The 25,450-nt window shown below is 38.1% G+C and overlaps 1 protein-coding gene across 1 annotated transcript in view; it reads left to right on the top strand.

Moving 5' to 3' along the window:
- LOC114468298 (heat-stable enterotoxin receptor-like) overlaps positions 1 to 25,450 on the top strand; it is a 52,746-nt gene that overhangs the window by 6,821 nt on the left and 20,475 nt on the right. The window contains 13 exon segments of the mRNA XM_028455105.1: positions 4,973 to 5,091; positions 6,898 to 7,003; positions 9,674 to 9,788; positions 11,706 to 11,850; positions 14,694 to 14,779; positions 14,845 to 14,962; positions 15,164 to 15,231; positions 15,233 to 15,246; positions 15,432 to 15,525; positions 15,825 to 15,851; positions 15,853 to 15,899; positions 15,997 to 16,070; positions 16,265 to 16,371. Coding sequence (XP_028310906.1) covers positions 4,973 to 5,091; positions 6,898 to 7,003; positions 9,674 to 9,788; positions 11,706 to 11,850; positions 14,694 to 14,779; positions 14,845 to 14,962; positions 15,164 to 15,231; positions 15,233 to 15,246; positions 15,432 to 15,525; positions 15,825 to 15,851; positions 15,853 to 15,899; positions 15,997 to 16,070; positions 16,265 to 16,371 — 1,120 coding nt within the window.

The raw sequence follows: 25,450 nt of genomic DNA, 5'->3' as shown, positions 1-25,450 counted from the left end.
AATGTTTTGCTATAGTTTTAGGTCACATGTATTTTTTATTAGTCCTTACTCTGGGAGACCGGCAAGGCTGTCATCAGAGGGAAGATTATATCATACTCTTTTTAGAAAAAAAAATCAGGAACAGAAAAAATTAAGAAACTTACGGAAGAATACGCAGTTAACCCGTCTGAACTTTTATTAAAAAAACTCCAAAAAACAAACCTTAATCTGGACATCATCTTATCGAAAAAAAAAAAACAGATTTTATTTTGCAACAATTGCGATACAAAAACTTTGACTACAATAATAAATCAGGCAAATATTTAGCAAATCAGCTCAAACACAACAAAGAAAATTCCTTTCTATCAGCAATTTCTTACAATTCAGGTCAAACTTTAAACTTTGAATGAATTTATCAGTCTGAAAGCATCCGACACACGCAGGTTTTATCAGCTGACTAATATAGATCAGTTCATCAGATATAAATCTCTATATTTCCTATAGGATGTCATCATTAAATGAGAGGATAAATATTCTCTCTCCTGTCAGCGTCACATTGGATCCACAAAGAATGGTCCATCTTTTATTGGTCAGGTCATTGTACAAGAGAAAGACAGGAAGTCAGGATATTAATGAGATTTTTCATGATTATTATCAAAACCTATACTCATAAAACTTAAACCCTGACCCTGAAGATATTAAAACATTCTTTAATAACTTAAACCTACCACAGCTCACCATAGATCAAAAAACCACCTTAGACTCACCATTAACCTTACAAGAACTACAAAATGCTTTGGATAGCATGTCAACAGGCAAAGCACCAGGTCCAGATGCTGAATTCCTAAAACACTTCTGGTCAACGCTGGCTCCGCTTTTTTTCAGAGTAGTAACAGAGATTAAAAATAAAGGTTACGTAGGAGGCCACATGAATACAGCAAACATTAAGTTATTACCTAAACCAGACAAAAACCCCATGTTACCCTTAAGCTACCGTCCCATTTCACTTATTAACACAGACATAAAAATTATTTCCAAAGCACTCACTTCCAGGTTAGAGAAAGTAGTACAGTCAATTATATACCAAGACCAGACAGGATTTATTAAAAATAGACACTCCACAGACAATGTTAGAAGGCTGTTTAATTTGATCAACATGACACAGAACTCTAAAAAGAAAACAATAATCTTGTCACTCGACGCATAAGATGGAACAATCTCCCCATCTCACTCCTTGGCAGAATAGCCTCATTTAAAATGAAAATCTTACCTAAAATATTCTCTATGATCCCGCTGAAACCACCAACGCAATGGTTTAAAAGATTAGATTCTGCATTTACAAAATTCTATGCGAGGAATATAAAACCTAAAATAAAAGCAAGGATGGGTTGGAAGCCCCGAATTTCATGCATTAGTACTTGGAAAACCAAATATTATATTTAACAGAATGGCTAAAACCAAAAGAATACTACAACACCTGGCTAGAAATAGAACAGCTAGACTGCAAACTAGGGATGTAACGATTAATCGTAAGGCAGTTAAAAATCGATTCATAGGTATCACGGTTGATATCGATTTTCTGACAATTGAATCGCAGTACCTTTTTTATCCGGAAGTGTTGGCGACGGGCGGAGTCTGCTAATACTTTCTTTCTGGCCGCCTTCTACTCTTAAATATGTTAATAAATGATTCATTGCCCCTTTAGCACCGAAAGAATATCTGTAATATTACTTGAATATCTGTAAAAGTCACGTTTTTCTATTAGCTCTGTCTGCTAGCATAGCTTCTCTTCTTCACTGCAAGATAACTGCATGCCAACCGACCACTGTGTTACCAGCGCCCTCTGCTGGTCCAAACAAATATGACGTAAATCAGTGTAATGACGTTTTTTTTTTTTTTAAGTCTAATTGTTAAGGCACAAAATACATTTTCAGCTGCACTTTTAAAAGAAAAAGAACTATTTTGCAGTTTTGCATTGTTTATTATAGAACCAGAATTTGAATTAATAGGCTTCATTTTCATTTGTATTATTCCTTTATTTATTTCATTCAAGATTTATTTTTAGTTAAATTGCATTGTTTTGAATAGTTTATCAAGGAATTCTTTTGACAATGAAAAATAAAAGGAAAATAATACAGTATTTTCTAGTTTTTTTCCCAAAAAAAAAATTGTCTACAGTCCCATTTTGTAAATGAAAAAATCGTGAGAGAATCGTATCGTGAACCCAGTATCGTGAATCAAATCGTATCGGGAGTTGAGTGAATCGCTACATCCCTACTGCAAACATATTAAACTCTCTGATCTCCCTTTTATCACTGCGGCCCTTAAACGTCATAACTGCTTTAAAAACCCACTGATTGCCTCCACCCTGACTGCGTGGTGGAAAGCCCTGGACATTACAAATGTTCAATTAAAAACTAGCATGCTGTCTCCAATCTGGCACAACCCTGACTTTAGAAACAGAAAAACACCGCTCTATCTGAAGACATGGGAAGAAAGTGGAATCACTCATCTCCAAGACCTCTTTGAAAATAAGAAGCTCAGGACATATAACAATCTAACCTAAACATTCAATAAATATTTTTTTTTTTTACAGTATTTACAAGTAACAGAAACAATCAAGAAAAACACTCCTGTAGATCCAATTACCTTACAACCTCCAGAACTGGCTATATATATGAAGAAACTCTCAACAAAATAAAAAAAAAAACTCTCAAAAATATACAGAGCTCTCTCAAACACTAACTCTAATCACTTACCAATCGCTAAATGGGAGGCTGAACTTTCAATCACCACCAACACCGATTTCTGGACATAAATTTGTTGTAACACTTTTAAGATGACAAAAACACAAATCTTCAGCTAATTCAATACAAAGTCCTCCACAGATCCCGCATTACCCAACAGAAAATGTATAAAATGAGCTTCTCCCCAACAGACATCTGCTCTCAGTGCACCCAGGGAACTATTGATTCTTATTTACATGTCGTATGGCTTTGTTCCCCAGTTCAACGGTTTTGGTTTCTAATCACTGAAAAACTGTCCTCCATTTTGGACTGCAGGATTCCTCTATCTCCAAATCTCTGTCTGATAGGAGACCTGACGATGCTTGATCTTCCAGCAAACTAATCACAATCCATCCTTGCGGCACTCACCATAGCAAAAAAAAAAAAACAATATGAGTGAATTGGAAAGATAAAAAATCCTTAAACATCTCCTCATAGAATTTATTTCCTTGGAAAAGATGTCTGCTCTCAGAAAAAATAAAATAACCTTCTTTGAGGAGCGTTGGACTTCTTTTTTTTAACTATATTGTAATAACTGCATTAAATCTTTATCTTTCTTAGCCTGATGATCTAACCTGCAAGCGACTGCCAGCACCACTCTTTACTAACATATTAATCCCACTGTAGACCTGGACTTCCCTGGGGCTTGTGGGGTGGCTTGGGTGGGTTTGCCGGAGTGTCTGGGTGCCTCCGCACAGGCGTGCGTTCCTTCTGGATGTCCTCGCTGACCCTGGGCTGTTTGATTTTGCTCTCCTGCCCCCTCCGTACACGTCTGGGTGGTCCATGGAGCTGGGGGCTTGCGTACTTCTTTGTCACTCTTTCCCCTTGCTCTCTGTCTCCCTGTCCCGTCCTCCCCTCCTCCCCCTCCTTTGCCCTTGCGCCTGCTCTCCTGTTGGGTTGGGCGTTGGGGGGCTCCTGTTGGTCCGGGGTGCTGGTGGGAGGCTGTGGCTTTTGCCTGGGGGCGCTGGGCTGCGCCGGGTGGGTTGGCTTGGGGGTGGGCTAATCGGAGGGCCTGGGGTGGTGGGGTTTGTGGCTCCTGGCCGTGGGGGTCCGGGGTGGGGGTGGCTACTGCTCGGGGGTGGCGCTTGCATCCTGGATCGCTGGGTGGTGGGGTGTTACTGAGGGTCGCTCCGCCTGCCCGTCTGGATGCTTTGGCTTTGTTCCCTGGAGTGCACCGTCGCCGGAGATGTCTCTAGCGCGGTGGGCCGGGGGGGGCCCTCCTTGGCTCACTTGGGGGACCGCATGGGCCGGTGTGTGGTGTGTGGTGTGTGCCGGGGGGGAGCGCAATGGGGCCTTGCCCATGCGGGGGCCTCCCCTGGAGTTTTGCTGGGTGGGTGTGTGGGAGCGCAGCCTGTGGTTCTTGCCCTGGTGGATCCGCGTCGGGAGTGGTTGGTCTGCTGGCTGGATGAGCCGGGCCCGTGGGCGCTGTGCCGTGGTGGGGGTGCCCCAGGGGTTCGTCTTTGGGTGGGGCATTTCGGGGCGCGTTCTCCTGCCGTCTGCCCGGGAGCTGGCTGCGGTTCGGTGTGGCACCGCACTGGCTTTGGCGGGGTAGGACTGGTGGCCTGAGGAAACTGATCGCTGTCCGTTTATCTTCTAATGGATTAAAATCTCATGCTTTTTCGCATAACCAGTGTCAGCAGCTTCCTGCCTGGGTTATTTCATTCCTGCCTTTATTGTAACAACAGTGTTGTTTTTGGTCTGAATTATGGATTTTAATTATTCATAATTTTAAACTTATGCAACACCTAACCGGGTCGGGACCAAGTTATGAAGTGGATCAGATCTGAGCAAGTATAAAAGCTCCGCCTCCTGGTGCACTGCACTAACATTGTTGTTGCTCTTCACTGTCATCATGGATTTAAATTAATTATATTTGTTTAACATCATAAGCTGTTCTTCCATTCTAAAAAAGGTTGCACTGCCAGGTTCTCCATTGATTGGTCAGATGCTGCAGTCTCCACCCCTTTTATGAGAACGCGCATGTACCGGGGCTGAAAACACATGATTTAAATTAGCATGTTGTGATCGACCGTGGTAGGACAGCTCCTCTCTGACAGGGAATATTTGGTTAGTTGAAGCCTGTTAACGTAGATTAATACAGGATATAATTATCTAGATTCATAGCATAGGTTCAAAGCGCTCCCCATTAGGCCTTTATTTGTTTTCATGAGGTGACATTTTTTTTCACTTTCTTGTCTTTGCTGCAGGTACATCAATGCATTAGAGGCAGCTTCTGCTGCCTTTGCTACAAATGCAAAGAGAGAGATGCTGCGTGGGTGGGATGAGCTCAACTCTGCTCTCATCGCTCCAACGAGACACAGCAACAGTGCGTGCATCACCATGTTAATCTTTTTTTTACAGATCAGAGATGGACAACGGGTGGACCCTTAGTCCAATTTTGTGCGGCCAGTACAAAATTGCTCCAAGAGCAAATAATATTACAGAAAAATACAACAAAATCAATACAAAATTACAAGACATCTAAAAAAAATTAAGAAATAAAAAGGAAAATGTAAAAACGACTACAAAAACAGGAAGACCATTAACAGGGAAATACAAAATGACAACAAAAAATTTAACAAAAAACACTCAAAAACACAGACTATCAGTGATGTTCCGTGAGCACTAGGGTTGGGTAGGCAGGGCGTTGCAAATCGAGACCACCAATGTCAACACCAGTGACAATTCCATATGTTTATGCTGGTGTTAATTCAATTCAATTCAACTTTATTTGTATAGCACAATTTACAACAAAGTCATCTCAATGCGCTTATCAAAATACAAAATTCAAAATAAGAAAGAAAAAACCCAACAAGATCCACATGAACAAGCATTTAGCCATCTAACAACACCATTAAAGAAACATAAACAATTATTTAATATAGCCTCCATACTCTCCCAACAAGATATATCTAATGACACGGCAGCGCATCCGTTGTTTGTGTTGGAAACACAGAAACACGGAGAAAATGACAGCAACAACTCGGAACAGCCTCAGTGAGGAGCATCCACAAAGTCAATCCTTCCTTTTGTTCCATTCACTGTAGAAAGTACCAACAATGTTCTGACCTTTCCTTTGCTGAAGGTCTGGTAGCTCTGGTGTTGGTCTCCCATTTTTTAAAAGCTGTCAATTTTCCTCAAAAGAAAGTTTCTTTATTGTCTCTAGCGCATGTCATCCTGTCTGTAGTGTTATCCCGCCCACTAGCTAGAGAACTTGGCAGCAGCGGTCATGTGATATCAATTCACTAATGCACTGTGAACTTAGGTATAGCATTTAGCATAGCACGATTACGGTTAAATGGTTTTCATCTTTGGGAACTGACTGCACATGCACAAACACATATAAACACGCTATGGGAACAGAGGCAGAGCAGCAATGTGCTTTTGGGAGGGGGTGTGGCCTCCTCCTGCCTTACAGCGGAGTGAGACTTTGCAGCTTCTCTGCCGTACCAGGAAAAAGCGATTTTTAGTCATTTAGGCTATGAAAAGCACAAAATGCTGACACTTTCAAACTTATAGGTAATGTAGTCTATCAGAAATGGAAAAATAAATAATTTATAATTATATTATAATTAAAACAAATATTCAAAATTTCAATTCACCCTTGGGTAGGCACTGCCTACCTTGACTACCCTGACTGCACATCACTGCAGAACATTAACAAAAATATGCAAAAACACAGAACACTAAAAAAAAAAAAAAAACACACAAAACAAGAACAAAAACACACAAAACAAGCAGAAATACACATAAACACTCAATAACACAGGAAACACAAAACAACAACAAAAACACACCGAAACATAAAGGCAATTGAAAAAAAACACACACATACATAAAACCTTTGTGCTTTCCTGTTTGAAAAATCAGGTTATTTTTCTGAACTGACATTAATTGTGATAGTGGAGCCCTTGGATCTAACATAAAAGTTCCCCATCTCTGAGTTGGATTAAACACAAATATACATTCGGCTCATTTATCACCTGCTTGTTACAGTAAAACAAAAACTAAAAAAAATGCATCAGATTAGATTTGTAATATGATGCTGCATGTAATGCATTTTACACTATGATCACTCATGTGAAAACAAACATGCAGCTCAAACTTGTTTCTTTTACTTGATTATTTACAGTTTTCATTTTATGTGGAACGGTGGCTGATGTGGTTTCCATAAAGGCAAAGGTGGGAGAGGGACAGATTCAAGAAGGCATCATGTTTATCCTCCTTGACGTTTACAAGTAAGGTTGCCCACAGTTTTACTCTTTTGCTCTTACGCTGTCACCAAGAAAACTTTCAAACAACAGAAATTATAAAGAGAAGTCCAACACAGTCTCACGGATCCAACAGCTGGATCAGCTAAGTCAAAGCTAACAAGATCAAGAGCAAAACACTCCCTTTGTTTTATGCAAATAATCACTTTTTAACAATGTCTATGATTATGTATCCTGAGTAAAAGTGTTTTCCTTGCAAGGGCTGTCAGAGTGAAAGTCTTTGATATAAGCCAGGGGTCACCAACACGGTGCCCGCAGGCCCCAGGTAGCCCGCATGGACCATGTGAGGTGCCCTCAATAGCATGAGCTCCATCTAAAATCTTTTTTTACTTTCCAGGATTCAAACTCACAAACACAAATACATAGGAGCGATGTATAGGGCTCTCTAAAATCCATTTTATTTTTCTCCAAATTCCGTGTTATCCAAATTAATTATTTTTTAATTTAACATTTGTAAAGAAATATTTTATCTTTTTTTTTTTTTTTTATCAATTTAAAGTTTTATAGAAAATATTGGTTTTCAACTGCTGTGAGAAAAAAAAAGAAATAAAAAAAAAAGAAAACCATAATAAACAAAAATGTGTCAAAATATGTAAGTTGAGGTTTCCTAAAGAAATTTCCATAAAACCATTGTCTGAATAAACAAAACCTCAACTTAAAATACTTATTCAAAAAGAAGACAAAATGAATTTTGCTATGTCAAAATAAGTGTAGACGTCCTTTGCCTCACAATAACTATGTTTCATTCACATTATGTCAATTTCCGTGATTAATGGTGGATTCCATTTTTATTGGTTGTTTCCATTAATGTGGAAATCATAGGACCCTAGATGTAGGACTACTATAAGAAGAAAATACTACTGATAAAGTTTTAGCATTAAAAACTATCTTTGAATGTTTGTTTTCTCTGAAACATTGTGACAAATGTTTTTAAATGTTGCAGCTCTGGTGTTTGGTCAGTGGTCTGTTATATATAATATAATATATAAGATATATTTTTTCCAAATTAAGGTGGATTTTCTATAAACTTTAATAAAAATGAAACAGTTGGAAAAATAAAGAACATTTCCTTCGTTTTTAAGTTACTGCTAGATTTCCTTATTATCTTACCCTCATAAAAAGTGAAACTGTGTAAATATAGTATTGTATTACTTTTTGTCGTTATCCATTTGAAAAATGAGTGAGAGGTGAAAAAGAAAGGGAAAATCGTCAACTTTGTGTTTCCTTGAGAAAGATGGCTGGCAGCTGTGGCTACAGATGGAGATTGCCATTGCTGCTATGACAGTCACTTCTGAGAAAACAAAGCACAATGTGAAACCAAACCAATGTTATTCATCAGAGGGGTATTCCATAAACTCTGGGTCAACATACCCAGCGATAGGAAACTCTGGGTATCGGATTCCATTAAAGCTGGTTTGAAGTGGGTTAATCAACCCTGAGTATGTAAACCTTGGGTTACTTACGTGCACGCGCACGATAAAAAGCCATCATCAATGGATCAAAGATGACTCAAACTGCCATGGCAACCACCCAGAAAATAGTGATTTATTCAGCCTGATGGGTGAAATAAGCCGTTGTTTGAGGAATATGAGCCTGTTCTAAAGGTGTGTTCAGTCTTCAGTGATTATAGTGGCTTAAATCACCCATAATTAGTCACACTTTTTGGTCACTTCATCACTTTATTGCTTCATTAACGTGACGAGCGGCGAATAATATGAATAAAATGTGTCTGAGACGTGTCAGCAGCATAGGATGGCTACATAGAGAGTCCTCCTGTTACACTGGATATAAAGACAGTAGCTGCTGCTTCATATCACATCATTTATATTGATTCTTAATGTAATATTGTCGCCAGAGACAACTCAACGTCCTAAAAAACACTGAAGCAGGACACGAACCCACGACCCATCGCTTTCAAGAGCAGTGTCACACTTCACTGCGCCATCATAACTTCAAAGATGTAAGATCTACAGACTTAACTGAATAATAATATAAAACAACAATCAAGCCTTAAAAGTTGATTTATTTAAATTATCATCTCCTCCTTTATTTTATCTACAGGTTTTTATCCAGAGAACTTTACCACAGACGTCAGTAGATGTTTTTATGCAGATCAACCTCTCAGTGTCTTTCACTTAATGATCTACATCTACAATGTTAGAAATAAAATTACCGTTATCACAAGAAAAAAAAAAAAAAAAGACGTAAAGCAACACAATATTAGTAATGATGTGAACACGTCTGTGGTGTGTGATGTTACTAATGTGTTTCAGAGAAAAGTGTTAAAGTTTATTAAAGTGTTCAGGTGGGCGGAGCCAGGTAGAAACCCAGGGTTTCTTTGATGAAACCTGCCAGCGACCAGGTTTAGTTCACGGACAATGTTGCCATGGTAACATACTCAGAGAAGAACATACCTTGCATTTAGGAATGAGATACTCAGAGTTTCCCTCATTTGAGCCTGAACATACTCAGAGTTTGAACATAACCTGCTTTATGGAATACCCCTCAGATGACATGTATTGCTAGAAAACATTATACAACATAATTGTGTTGTTATGAACCAACTTTAAATATGTATTGGATTTTGTTTGACCGATTGGATTAATGGGACTTTTTATTCTTTGTATTGTTGTTTAGTCGTCAGTATTATGACAACACCACATCCACTGAGGCTATGAAGGACGTCCTGGTGGTCACTCTTCCTCAGAGGAACTACTCCAGCTATGGAAAGAACTCTTCAGACAATGATACGGTGAGCTGCACTGCCAAAACTGATGTCTGAAGATAATGGCCCTCATTTGTTAACCTTGCATGAAAACAGGGGCAAATTTCAGTGCAAATTTGGTCGTATAACAGGACTCACGTGTGATTTATGAAACATTTGTATCTGGCCAATCGTACAAACAATCGGGTGTTGATAAATGCAGCGGCTGAAGTTGATCATGATCATGAAGTTAAGTTGAATATTCCTGTTTTGGTCACAGTTAAAGTTTTTGCAGGCTAAACACACGCACAGGTGGCTTGCCGAAGAAGTCTGTCTGTCTATCTCTACCTCTGTTCAAAAGTATAAAAAATCAAGCACAGTTATGTTCTGGGCTGGGCCCATCTGGCACTGTACAAAAAGGATTCTGGTACAAACGTTATTTAGCCATATACACTATCACAGGGAAGACTAGCTCTGTTCCATGACCTTGACCTTGAATGGTCTTCTGACAGGAATCTCTGAAAAGATAATCAAACAGCTACAGGTGGTTCAGAACGCTGCAGCTCAGGTCTGAACCAGAACAAAGAGGTCAGAACACATTAGTCCAGTTTTAAAGTCTTTACACTGGCTCCCAGTCAGCCTCAGAACAGACTTCAGCATGTGATGCTGAAGTCAGCATCACATGTGAACATTTTTAAATCAAAGTTAAAGGCACTTTTTTTCTCTACTGCATATGATTGAGAGAGAGAATTTTGGTCATGTTGTTGATGTCATGTGTTTGTTAATGATTTTAATTTTTAATGTTCTTAATGATTTTAAGCTGTTGAATGTTTTCTGTTGCACTTTTTGATCATGTAAAGCACATTGAGTTGTCTTGTGTATGAAATGTGCTATACAATTAAATTTGCCTTGCCTTGCCTTGAGGTCATGTGAAAACAGTGCACAACTTGTGTGAGTAAATAAATAAAATAAATATCTTTCAATCCCCATTTTGACATGATTTAATCATGTCAACCCAAAACAGATACAACAACGTCCTCGACCCAGTTCACATCATATACAGTTCAGTGTACGGTTAACACGGCTGACTGCTTGACCCCTGCTCTCATCAGAGCTCTCCACTGCTTCCAAACAGCTGCACAATTGTTTCCTTTTGACCTTTGAGGTCATGTGAAAACAGTGCACAACTTGTGTTCAAATCAAACATGTAGGGTGTCAGGGCCTACAAGAGACTGACATTGAAGAATTAAAAAATAAAAGAAATATCTTTCATAACTTTTGCCAATTTCAACTATTCTTCATCACATTACTGATTAAATGCTGTTGGTAAAAGTTTCAGGTGTACTTTACATTTTAAAAGCATGAATGAGGTCTGGTCTCTTCCGTGTAAGATCCCGTTGAAGGCTCTGCTGAACACAGTTCCTGAGCTTTACTCCACAGGCTGCACTGTCACATCAAAACAACAACGCCAACAAAAGTTTACTGATGGCTAAAAATAATGTCGCTTTCACACTGTCTCTGGGGTACACAGCAGCATTCCCCCTCTAACACAGAGCAGAAGAAGTGCTGCTCTCCCATGTGTGCATGTGTGTGCACACCGTTGACACGCTCCAACTCGGACAGTTTATCAGGTATTCCGTGGAAGCAAAGCCATAAAAGTGGTATTAGTAATAATGTGGCCTTTATGGAAAAAATTATTTTGTTTAAAGTGTCTGCTTATGCGTAAATGACAGCTGAGGTTTGTTTAATTTTTTTTTTTCAGACTCCGTCAGATTTTGCTGATGTACCACAAATCCACACATTCAGATTATCAAACACAAGGTCAGACCTGACGTGAGATCTGATCATGGCGTCCGATTGTGTCAAAATTGATAAATACCGAAGCTTGCGTGAATAAGGTTGATAAATGAGGGCCATCATGTATGAAATCAGAACTTTAAGACTGATATTCTGTCTACTTTCAAGATAAACGATTATGTGGCGGGATATCACGATGGAGCGTTGCTGTTAGGCAAAGTGCTCAGAGAGAGGCTCCTCAGCCTGCAACATGCTGGGGAAGTGTACAACACATCAGGCAATGAGCATCCATTTGCAAACGTCTCCTTTGATGGTAAGTTTGATCAACTAATAATTGACACCTAAAAAACCTTATGGTCTTAAAGGCAAAAAAGACTCATTATTTCCTGTTTTGTTTACTTTAGTCTCATCACAGTGCACAGTTACAATATTTGCACTCAGCATGTTTACTTGAGCAGAAGCAGCTTTCAATCAAACTTCCTATAGGCCTGGTGCCTGAGAGCTACTTTAGCTGTCTGCAGGTCACCCACACACATATACATATGTACCACATATGCACCTTTCTGTGAAGGCTCATGAGACAACACAGGCTGTAAAAAGAAAAAGTGACTGAGCTTGAGCCCTCAGAAATGCATAAAATGCTGACTCTGCTATTTACTTAGTGATTCCACCACCCATAAAACATCAATCATTAAATCGATTGCTAGCAAGCATTGGTCGAAACTAAAGTCACATGTTCAAAACTCTTTACACAGTCTGCATATCCATCATGCATCTCAGCTCAACAGTTACTCTCATCCCCAAAAGTGTTTCTCACCAACAAAACACTTCATATACGTCTCAAAAGAAGCTCATTCAACCACAACACTAGCAAATAATCTCACTGTGGAAACACACTCTGAGCACACTGAACTACAAAAAATACAAAATACTAATTACATATAATACATCTTATCTTTCAATCTTGAATGAATCTTGTCAGGTAAATCAGTATTTGATTATAAAATAAGACATTTACACTTTGGTGGGTCTAAATTATTGTATGTGCAGTGAAATATTGCAACAAGACGATTGAAACAATTTACAATAAGAACATTTGTGCTTTTGCATAAGTACTTCAGGACCTTAGAAAATATATAAAGATTACTCTAAACAGAAAAATACAGAATCTCAGAATTTCAGGGGCAGAATATAATTTAAAGATTAAATTTAAAAACAACAACACTTGTAAACTGTAACATTCACATCCTGTCATCTGCATTTGGCCACATCTTGTCATCCATGTCACATCTTGTGTTTTCTCTGGTGAGGCTTTTTAAACTGTAATCAATTTATTTCCCAAACTTCCAGCTGATGTAAAGCCATGGATTACTTTTTTTGTCAAATCTGGCTCAATACAGTAATTGAGATGCATGTATTGCTAAGTATTATTGATAATCTTTTGGATGAGTCTAATACAAAAGTCTGTAATGTCATAGATGTGGTGGCCTCAATCAAAACTAAGAGAAAACCAAACACAGAAAACACCTTGGAGGAGAACTGAGATAATGCAGAATTTGAAATCTGACTGTAGAAGAGCTGAGTGTAAATGGAGATCAACAAAACTCCAAATTCATCTAAAACCTTACAAAATAAGTCTGTGTAAATTCAATGATGATTTGTGTCAGATAATTAACTGCTCATTCCAATCAGGTACCGTACCAAAATCCCCGAAAGTAGCTGCTGTGAAACCTCTGTTAAAAAAGAAAACACTTGATGCCTCAATACTGGCTAACTATAGACCAATCAGCAACCTAAAATTCATGGACAAGATCATTGAGTAGGTGGTCTTCAACCAATTGAGTCAATTATATATTGAATCCTTCATCACACTTAACATTCAACAAAATATTTAATAAATTTCAGTCAGGTTTTGGTTCTCATCACAGCACTGAAACTGCTCTTATCAAAGTGATCAATGACATAAGGTTGAACACTGATTCAGGAAAAGTATCTGTTCTCATTCTATTGGATCTAAGTGCTGCATTTGACACTGTAGATCATACAATTTTGTTGCACAGATTGCAAACATGGGTTGGACTAAATGGAAAAGTAATGCAATGGTTTAAGTTCTACTTGAAGGAGCGAAGCTATTTTGTAAGCATTGGAAACTTTGAATCTAACAGATTACAGAACTGTAAGGTTGATTATCAGAGCTACGCAGATGACACACAACTATATCTATCACTGAACCCAGATGACTATGGTCCCATTGAGGTGTTGTGTGACTGCTTAGAAAAAATAAACTGCTGGATGAGTGAAAACTTCCTTCAACTAAACCATGACAAGATGGAGGTGATTGTCTTTGGTAACAAGGAAAATAGGACTGCTATCAGCAACTATCTTGATTCTCGATCTTTAAAAGCTAAAGTCAAAAACCTTGGTGTTCTGATTGACTCAGATCTTACATTCAGCAGTCAGATCAAATCTATCACAAAAACATCTTCTACCACCTAAAGAACATTTCCAGAGTGAAAGGTTTAATGGCTCAGAAAGATCAGGAGAAACTGGTCCATGCTTTTATCTCCAGCAGACTGGATTATTGTAATGGTCTTCATCAAACATCTACAGCTGGTTCAGAACGCTGCAGCTCAGGGACTGCATTTTATTTGAACTCAATTTATATTTGAGAAAGTTAGAATACAGTTCTTTAAGTAAGGTAGGTTATAATGTAATTCTAAATGTGACTAAAATTGATCATAATTTATAATGGTTAAACTATGTGGCCACTCAATATATTAACAATCTAAAATAAAGGAAATCAAAAGAGGGAGAGGAATAAAAGGGGGAAAGAATGAAGAAAATAGGTGTGAGTCAAAGGATTTGTGATGTAATTATGTCAGAATCAGAAGTACTTTGTTTATTCCAGGGAGAAATTACTTGTGTTAGAGACGCTCAAGAAATATTACAAATAATAAGAATAAACACTAAACAAAGAAAGAAAGAAAGAAAGAGTCTGAAACCACATGATCGGGCCCGATTTCCGATCACGTGATCGAATCGGGACATCCTTACATAACACTATTTTATTTAGGCAGGTGTTCAACAGGTTACATGGTGTCCCAATAATTGCAGCTGATCTCTCTTTAAATGCTTTCTTGGGCTGTTTGAGAGCAGGCTGGGGTGGCCACTATGTGCTGGACGAGTTTGGTGACAGAGACGTCAACTTCTCAGTGATTTACACGTCCACTGTGACTGGCCAGGTGAGACTGTAAACAGTAAATGTGGTCAAAAGCCCAGTTAAATTTGTGATTTTGTATCTCCTCAGTATGAAACTTTATTGGTGTATGATACCTCGCAAAATGTCACCATCATGACGCATCCAAACCCTGCTCTATGGTGGAAAGGAGGGATCCTGCCTGACGACAGGCCAGAAAATCCAAAGGGTAAAAATCATTTAGTTGTTAAAAATATTTTTAAGCTATGAGTCTTACTGACTAAATTGAAAAATAAAAGAAAATGCTCTGACGTGACTTTAAAACTGTTTAGGTTCTACTAACTTTTCAACCAATTTTTCTCTTTGTTTCATCTTCATCAGCTGCACTTGCATCTCAAATTGCTCAGTACCATTTTGTGTGTTCTTCCAGGCTTTGACCGGGAGAATGTGATTGTAATAGTTTTGGGCCTGAGTGTTGTAGTGGTGACAGCCATCGCCCCTTCTCTTCTACAGGTAAATAAATACAGCTTACACACCATTTTTATTCAAGAAAATTCAAGGAAGTGGCCAAAAAGAATGCTTCAGACCTTTGATGCAACCCCTGATTTTCACCATGAATGAACATGAATGCATGTACTCCCTTGATTGGATGATGGGAAGCATAAATTAGGATTTTTTTTGTATCCTCTTTGCTGCAGGCAGAACAGAAAAGAACATCTGGCACAGAAGAAATGGTCACACATTGAGCCACACTTGATTGGTCCTCTAGATGAGAAGGCAGTTTCCCTGAAGGTAAATGCTGCAACTTCTCAGCAGCCAAAGTTACAGAGATGAATAAGACATGAGGGTTAGTTTGAATGTACAAATGAAGCTGTATTTTATTTTATATATAAATCATCACTCAGCCATGTTTTAACTAAAGCTATCCTATTGGTTAAGAGTTAGATTGTTATCTGTGAGATCTGCACTTGATCAGACTGTGTGTGTGTGTGTGTGAGTGTTTAGTGTGTGTGTGTGATTGTTGTGTGTGTGTGTGTGTGTTTTGTATGTGTGTATGTGTTGTGTGTGTGTGTGTGTGTTTAATGTGGCAGATTGATGAAGATAAGAGGAAGGACAGCCACATACTTTAATCATCGAGCTTCGATATGACAAAAAGGTGCCATTTTGAAATATTTTACATTCATTAGCTGGAAGAAACAACCAAACAATGATGACGTCACTTCTCACTCCGTTGTCTTCTCTATTGTGCAGCCTGTCATTTTAAAAAGAGCTGCAGCACTCTGATGGAGACTTCACCAAGGAGCAAAAGATTGAGCTCAACACAGTGAGACATCTTTGCAGCTTGATACAAAGAACATACACTCACAAGCACTTTGTTAGGTTACACTGGTTACAAGTGATTTTCACACTCAACAATATTTGGAAGTTAAGGAGACAGAGTGAGTGAAGCTAATAAAGTGGCAGTGAGTGTAATAGTGTTAACCCTCCCACCTCATTTCCTTGTTTTTCTTCTGTGTTTTTTGCGCTGCAGCTTGCTGCGGATCGATTTACTACAACCTAACCAAGTTTTATGGCACAGTCAAGTTTGATTATGGAGTGTTCGGTGTGTTCGAGCTGTGCCAAAGAGGCTCCCTCAGGGTTAAGAGTAAAATCCACGTTTTGCTCTCGTACTGTTAAAAGCGTGTCGTCAATGGTCCTCGGATTCCCTCACTTTACTCTTTATAAGCGTCAGGCCTTTTTTATGATTGAATGTCCTGTAAAGATGGATGTTCATGTATAGGGGTTTAATACCTTAGGTTATTACTATATTTATTATAAAGAAAAGGGATGCCATGTCTCTGATAAACAGATACATAATAATCATTATGAATTCATAACCAGCCAGGAAGGAGTTTGTATTTACTCTTTCTGTTCAGACACCATTAAGACAAAATAATAATCGTTATTACATTTTGAAAATGTATTACAAACGTAAAACATAATAAAGCTAAATCACAATTTAAATGAAGCGTGTTAATATGGGCTTTTAAGTAACCAAAACACAATATAACAAGGACATGGTAAGGTAAGGTAGGTTATAATGGAATTCTAAATGTGTCTAAAATGCATCATAATTTCTAATAATTAAACTACGTGGACACTCAATATTCCAACAATCTAAAATAAAGGAAATCAAAATAAGAGGGGGAGGAATAAAAGGGGGAATAGATGAAGTAAATAGATGTGTGTAAAAGGATTTGTAATGTAATGATGTCAGAATCATAATCAGAAGTAGAAGTACTTTATTTATCCCAGGGGGAAATTACTTGTGTTACAGAGGCTCAAGAAATATTACAAATAAAAAAGAATAAACACTAAACAAAGAAAGAAAGATAAATAAAAAGTAAAAGACTGTTAATTAAACAAGGATTAAATACAAGTGCACACATTCCAGTAGTAAAAAATAAAATACAGTATTTTAAATAATAATAATGTACAAATATAATACAGATATCTAACAATCAAAGCTGTCAGGTGATTGAGAGTATCAGTCTGTGTATACATCTGTAGTGAGGATTAATTATGTGTCTGTATTTAGGTTAACTAGTACAGTGCCTGTCGGAAGTATGTATTCATATAGTGGGAGCTTAAGTAGAGTGATGTGATGAAATGAGTATGTGCTTGAAGGTTTGATATACAAAGACTCTATACTGTTATAAAGGGCTATGTTTGCGGGTGCACACACGGAACACACACACACACGGTATTTATTTATTTATAATAAAAATAAAAATATACTAAATGGGTATAAAAAAACAAACACATTTATCTTGCGCATGTCCCATAAAATGAAACCAGGGAAATCGCACACGCTATTTTACTTTGCACCCGCAAATAAACCCCTTTATAACACTACATAGTACAGAGTATGTACACCTCTTTGTACATTCAACCTTCAAACATATTCTCCTTTGGCCATAATTGACAATCTCCTCCGTGGGTTCTCTCTCTCACACACACCCGCGCATCAGCCGCGCGCATGCACATACTCCGACACAGGTTGTTGAAATGCGTGTGTCACGCCCAATGCGTGAGACTTGAGAGAAGAAAAAAAAATGGACCCGGAAGTACCACGACACAATCAAAATTGGGACTTGTAATCTCAAAACAAAATGGAAATAAACGTATTTAAAAAAAAACTTAAATAACTTTTAGCAGTACAAAAATGTGTTTGATATTGACCTTCTCTTTGTAAACTGGAGGAGAGTCTTCTTCTACTGATTATTAGAGGTTGTAAATGAATATATTGGTGCGCTAGCGCCCCCTCACACTGAGGTCAAAAACTGAATAAGTTTCATTTCTGGGTAAACATGAATGTGCCGTCCGGGCTAAATAAAATTAGAATGAACGTTTTGTAACACCAAATAAGTCCAAAATAGTGCATGCACACACTCAACCTATGAGCAAGCAGTCAAAAAAGTTTCAGGTCGAACAGAAACTGCATCAGGAAGAAATTCACTCCACAGACACTCACACGCACGCACGCACACACACATGCAGAACGTCCTTGGAAGCATAAGTACAGTTGTCAATTATGACCAAATGAGACAATGTTTGAAGGTTGGATTTACAAAGAGGTGTACATACTCTGTAGTGTTTTAAAGGGGTTTCATTTGTGGGTGCAAAGTAAAGTAGTGTTATTCTGGAATCATTTTGTGTATTTTTGTATCTTTTTTGGTGTAGTTTTGTGCATTTCTGTTGTCATTTTGTGCATTTTTTGTGTAAATATTTTGTTTTGTGTATTTTGAGTCATTTTCATATGTTTGTTGTTGCTTGGTGTATTTTTCTGTAATGTATGTTTTTTGTAGTCATTTTGTGTGTTTTTGGAGGATTTTTGTTTATTTTTGTGCATTTCTGTTGTCCGTTTGTGTACTTTTTGAATAAATATTGTTTATTCTTTTTGTTTTATGTCATGATGTGTATTTTTGTATTTTTCTTTTGTCTTTTTTGAAAACATTGTTTTTTGTTGCCATTGTAGTGTGATTCTGGAGTCATTTTGTGTATTTTTGTATTTTTTCTATAAATATTTAGTTTTTTGTATTTTGAGTCACTTTAATATTTTTGTTGTCATTTGGTGTGTGTGTGTGTCGCTACTCCGTGACTCACATACGCACACGCTTTAGCCACGCACATGCATGCACATCAGTTACTCACATCAGGCCCAATCAGTGAGACTTGAGAGCTTTGCTCGTATATCAGTGTGAGCACGGCTGCTCAGACGCCCCTTCCTCCTCTCCGGTCTACACTATCTTCCTTTCTCTCATTCGTGTGTTTACAGTCCATGTCTGCTTGGCTGAGTGTGCAGCCACTGTGAAGAGCTGTGTCATATTTTTTGTTGTATTTTTCTGTAATGTATGTTTTTTGGATCATGTATTTTTTTTTTTTATCTTTCAGTTGTCTTTTTATGCATTTTTTGTGTTTTATTATACTCATTTAGTATATTTTTATTTTTATTATAAATAAATAATCAGAAAAATAACCAAACTGCGTAAAACAAAATGTAAAGCTCCAAACTACATGAGTGAGTAAGTAAATTAAAGTATTATCTACAATTCGGCTGTCTTTTTAAAAAAACAAAAATCATTGTTTACCTTCGAACCGAGTGGTCAGAGCTTAACTTCCATGCACGGCACCACCGAGAATCTGCAGTTTTCCAGATGGAGTATTGAACGGGTTGACACCGATTCTAGTGAAACAGCACTTTATTGAACAATTACACGGACAGTTATATGGTTTAAACAATGGGAAACGTGTCTGCAAAAGACTCATCAGTGGCTGACGGTTTCAAATTATCTATTCAGAGAGCTCCCGTGTTTGAGACGCTAACGATAGCATGGCACAGGAGGAAGTGGAGTCTGCCGTGGCTCACACACACGAACATCAGTGACTCACATCAGGCCCAATAAGTGAGACTTAAGAGCTTTGCTAGTTTATCAGTGTGGGCGCGACTGCTCAGACGCTCCTCTCCCCTCTCCGGTCTAAACTATCTTCTTCTCTCTCACTCGTGTGTTTACGGTCTGTGTCTGCTTGACTGTGTGCACAGCGATTGGCTCTGGCTGCACACGTGACTCTTGCTCGGGTGAGGAGCTGTGCAGTGAAATAGATATAGATGGTGCGCGAGCGCCCCCTCACACCCTGAGGTCAAAAGATGAATAGGTTTAATTTTGGGGCCGTCCAGAAGTGAAATAGAATTAAAATAAACCTGTTATTTTGGAGTAATTTGGTAAAATCCAAATTACTCCAAAATAACAGGTGCACACACTTGGGGTATTTGGAAGCCGTCAACAAAGTTCAAGGTCAAACTCTTACCGCGTCGGGGAGATATTCGCTCCACACACACACACACACACACACACACACACACGCACACACACAATTTTATGTGCACTAGTCCATCCATGGGTACCTGCCTGAATAACTTTCATTAAACTTATCTATTTTCAGTAGTTATAGTGGCAGGTACAGTGCCCGTCGGAAGTATGTATTCTACTAGTGGGAGCTTAAGTAGAGTTGTCAATTATGGGCATAATAATAACATACTCTGTAGCATTAAAAGGGGTTTATTTGCAGGTGCAAAGTAAAATAGCGTGTGCAATTTCCCGGGTTTAATTCTATGGGACATGCGCATGATAAATGTGTTGTTTTTTTTAAACTCATTTTTATATTTTTTTCGTTTGGTGTATTTTTCTGTAATGTACAGTCGGAAGTATGCATTCATGTGGGAGCATAAGGGGTATATTTAGGGGTGCAAAATGTGGATCCAATTTTCCTGGTTTAATTCTATGGGACACGTGCATGACTTTATCATCACTTTGATTTTTTTTTTTGGTGTATTTTTCTGTAACGTATGTTTTTTGGAGTCATGTGTATTTGCGTATATTTCTGTTGTGTTTTTGTGTATTTTTTGTGCAATTAATGATTTTTGTTGCCATTGTAGTGTGATTCAGGAGTCATTTTGTGTATTTTTTGTGTAAATATTTAGTTTTGTGTAATTTTTGTATAAATATTTAGTTTTGTGTATTTTGAGCGATTTTTGTATTTTGTTGTGTTTTTCTGTATTGTATGTTCATTATGTGTATTTTTTTTTATCTTTCAGTTGTCTTTTTGTGCATTTTTTGTATAATTATTGTTTTTGTTGCCATTGCAGTGTGATTCTGAGGGGTATTCCATAAAGGAGGGTTAACAAACTCTGAGTCTATCCAAAAACTCTGGGTCAACATACCCAGCGATGAGAAACTCTGGGTACCGGATTCCATTACAGCTGGTATGAAGTGGATTAATCAACCCTCAGTATGTAAACCTTGGGTTACTGACGTGCACACGCGCGATAAAAAGCCATCATCAATGGATCAGAGATGACTCAAACTGCCATGACAACCAAACGGAAGAGAGTGATTTATTCACCCTAATGGGTGAAATAAGCCGTTGTTTGAGGAATATGAGCCTGTTCTAAAGGTGCGTTCAGTCTTCAGTGATTATAGTGGCTTAAATCACCCGTAATTAGTCACACCTTTTGGTCGCTTCATCACTTTATTGCTTCAGTAACGTGACGAGTGGTGAATAATATGAATAAAATGTGTCTGAGGAGACGTGGCAGCAGCATAGGATGGCTACATAGAGAGTCCTCCTGTTACACTGGATATTAAGACAGTAACTGCTGCTTGATATCGAATCACTTATATTGATTTTTAATGTAATATTGTCGCCAGAGTCATCTCAACGTCCTAAAAAAACCACTGAAGCAGGACGCGCACCCGCGACCCATCACTTCCAAGCGCAGCGTCACAATTCACTGCGCCATCATACCTTCAAAGATACATGAACGACAGATTTAACTGTATAACAATATAAAACCACAATCAAGCCTTAAAAGTGGATTTATAAAAAAATTATCATCTCCTCCTTTATATTCTCCACAGGTTTGTATTCAGTGAACTTTACTACAGACGTCAGTAGATGTTTTAATGCAGATCAACCTCTCAGTGACTTTCACTTAATGATCTGTATCCACAATGTTAGAAAGAAAACTACCGTTTGCACAAAAAAAAAAAAACAAAAACACAACATTAGTAATAATGTGAACACGTCTGTGGTGTGTGATGTTACTAATGTGTTTCAAAGAAAAGTGTTAAGGTTTGTTAAAGTGTTAAGAAATGGTGTTCAGGTGGGCGGAGCCAGGTAGAAACCCAGGGTTTCTTTGATAAAATCTGCCAGAGACCAGGTTTAGTTCACGGACAATGTTGCCATGGTAACATACTCAGAGAAGAACATACCTCGCGTTTAGGAATGAGATACTCAGAGTTTCACTCATTTGAGCCTGAACATACTCAGAGTTTGAACATAACCTACTTTATGGAATACCACTCTGGAGTCATTTTGTGTATTTTAGTTAGTTTTTTTTTTGGTGTATTTTCTGCATTTCTGTTGTCCTTTTAGTGTATTTTGAGTCATTTTCATGTTTTGTGTTGTGGTTTGGTGCATTTTTCTGTAATATATGTTTTTTTTTCAAATCATTTTGTGTGTTTTTGGAGCCTTTTTGTATATTTTTGTGCATTTCTGTTGTTAATATAAGTTTTTGTTTTACGTCATTTGAGCATTTTTTGTATAATTATTATTTTTTGTTGCCTTAAGTTGTGATTCTGGAGTCATTTTGTATAATTTTTTAGTGTAGTTTTTTTGCATTTCTGTTGTCTTTTTTGTAATTTTTGTATAAATATTTAGTTTTGTGTATTTTGAGTCATTTTCATATTTATGTTGTCGTTTAGTGTGTGTGTACCTGCCTAACTTCTGTAACCCTCTTTTCTTGTTCACCCCTCCAGTCCTTCTGGCGTTGAGTAAAAACGGGCTACAATAGTCTTAACTCCAGAGTTCTCTTTATTTCCTCCACTCTGGTACACACCAACACGGCGATACAGCTCAGCCTAAAAGTCACTCCCCCTACTTTACCTCGCGGTCCGCTGGATCCTGAGTTACTCTTTAACCTGTCCCCCTGAAACTGGGGTAAGTAGGAACCATAGTCTACAGCACGCATCAAATAGTGAACTCGTAAATAGTGCACATATAAACATAATAACATAAAATAACAGTCACACTTTCACTAAACGTATCTATTGTCAATAGTTAGATGTAGTGGCAGGTGTGACGTGAGTGAAGCTGCTGTAATCAGGAGACCTTCACTATGTAACACCGTCTACGTAACATGTAAACACTTAGATCTGACTCAGAGCATAACACTACAGTCACTACCACCCAATGGACGGGTGTCGTGACAAGACTGTAACCGGACTAAATGGTGGTCCGTTATAGACTCACACACTCACGTATCTGCACGCATGTCACATAGACGGTGATTGATAGTGAAGAGCACCTGATTGACGTGTGTGTGAGACTCTCTACCTGGGAATCTAATCTCCTCCGTTGGTTCTCTCACACACACGCGCTGCTGAGAAATGTGCAGCTTTCAACACAGCAGCCATTGCTGTCAATAACTTCAGGGTGAGGTCTGTCCGGTCTAAATAGCGAACAGTCAAACTAACATGAAAATAAACGTTTCGAAATGTCATCACCAAATTAAGTGTTTTTTCCTCAAAAGAGAAGTCCACGGGAGATCGTGCACGCACCGGAAGTGAGCTGTGCAGTTGTCACGACAAATTTGCGGTTGACCTCATTTGGAGACATGATTTATTGCTCTGGTTGAATGATGGAGTCCAGGCGAGGCATTGATGATTTTATAAAAAAGGTTTAATATAAAATTAAATAAAAAAGGAGTAAAAAAGAAGCTTCCATCCTGAAAGAATGAAAGGCAAAAGGCTCGTGGCAGAGCAAAAAGGCAAGACCCGCTCTAACAGTTTCACAGCTTAAGCTTTTATACAGATAACATAAGAAGTTCCACCCTGAGGCAGAGGAGAAGGGGGGAGTCAGATGCCCAACAGTGGAAACATTTGAGGATGATGAAGACGTGTATATTATGAGAAGGATTGGGCGCCACTCTTATCTATCCTTGATAGTGTGTGCGTTAGTGTATATCTGCATGTGAGTTTGAGTTTTGGCCTTCAGCAGAGACTCTGTGTTGCACTGAGTACAATACGATCTGTACTGTTTAATCCAACATGATTCAGCTGTTCAAAAGTGCAAAGAGTAATGGAGTCATCATGTATTAAAACATGACAAATTGTACACATGAACATACATTTGACGATATTATGATGAATATAAAAATTGCCATAACACAGTGAAATAGATATAGATAGCTCACACCCTGAGGTCAAAAGCTGAATAGGTTTCAATTCGGGGCCGTCCAGAAGTGAAATAAAATTAAAATAAACATTTGGAAATTACCAAATTACTCCAAAGTAACAGATGCACACACTTGGGGTATTTAGAAGCCGTTGACAAAGTTTCAGGTCGAACTCGCACCGTCAGGGAGATATTCGCGCCACACACACACACACGCACACACATAGACCTTTCTGTCTTTATAGTATAGATAGCTTATTATTATTATTATTATTATTATTATTATTATTATTATTATTATTATTGTCATTAGCCCGCGGGACTTTATAACGGTAAGGGATCTAAAACTGTCGTACTCACACAAGAATTCCCCCTCTACCTTGTCACCGAAGCTGGCTGCCTATCCCTTATTATTGTTATCTTAATAAAGAATAGGACTAATTGTACCTCCTCCTATAGGAAGTCTATGAGTAGTCTCGCTATTTTGTGGGATTGATATTAAGACCCACCCAGTGTAGGTCAAGGCTGGAAACAACTCTTTTTTACAACAGCATGAGTTAGCCCACCCCTGACTCCCCCAATAAAGAGGATGCCGAGGGCGGACCCACTTACCAGCGGTCCAGAAGTGTGTCTTTCAGACCCGGGAGCTGTCTCAGATGTGGGTGTTTGCAGGCGGTTGATTTAATCAAAAAGGCTTCTTAATAGTTAATTAATTTTATTAAAGGTTTACAAAAATCAAAAAAGTCAATCAAAAAGTTTCAAAGTATCAAAGTCCTAAACTATCAGCCGATAGAGAAAGACAGGAGCCTGCCGAACAACTAGAATGTCCGTCTAAGAGCGCACTCAACATAATAATCAGTGATATATATATAGCATGAAGCGTGGCATGATAATGTGTCATAATTCATGTCCTGACCACCTTAGCGAATAGAAAAAGAGAACAAAAGTTCATACTGATGTCAAGGCCCTGCTGGCGTAGCAGATGCTCAAGTTCACCCAGATGTCATGGCATACAAAAGTACAAAAGGTTACACAGATGTCATGGTTCAACTGGAGTACAAAAGGATGTTAAAGGTGTTTTTCCATCTGTGCTTAATACTTAATACATCCTGTTGCAGTAAAGCTGCGACCCTTCACCTCGAGGTGTTTAGTTCCTTTTTGAAGAAAAACAGAAGTCTTCTAAGAAAAACAGAAGTATCAGTACCAGATGGTCATGTTTATGTCACATTCTCTTGTGTTACATTAGGTCACATTTTTCCTAACATTTTCTATAACAATGGCAGTTTAATAGGTGTGACCGTCAGGACAGGCAGATAGCTGTAGTGGTTAAATAAGCATTTCTTTGCAGAATAATGAATGAATGATTAATACACAACATACAACAATTATTATTATTATTATTATTATTATTATTATTATTATTATTATTATTTCATTAGTG

Source organism: Gouania willdenowi, chromosome 8 (genome assembly GCF_900634775.1).
Source record: "Gouania willdenowi chromosome 8, fGouWil2.1, whole genome shotgun sequence".
Lineage (NCBI taxonomy): Eukaryota > Metazoa > Chordata > Actinopteri > Blenniiformes > Gobiesocidae > Gouania > Gouania willdenowi.
Note: the sequence above shows the minus strand (reverse complement) of the source record. Positions and strands in the feature narration are given on the sequence as shown.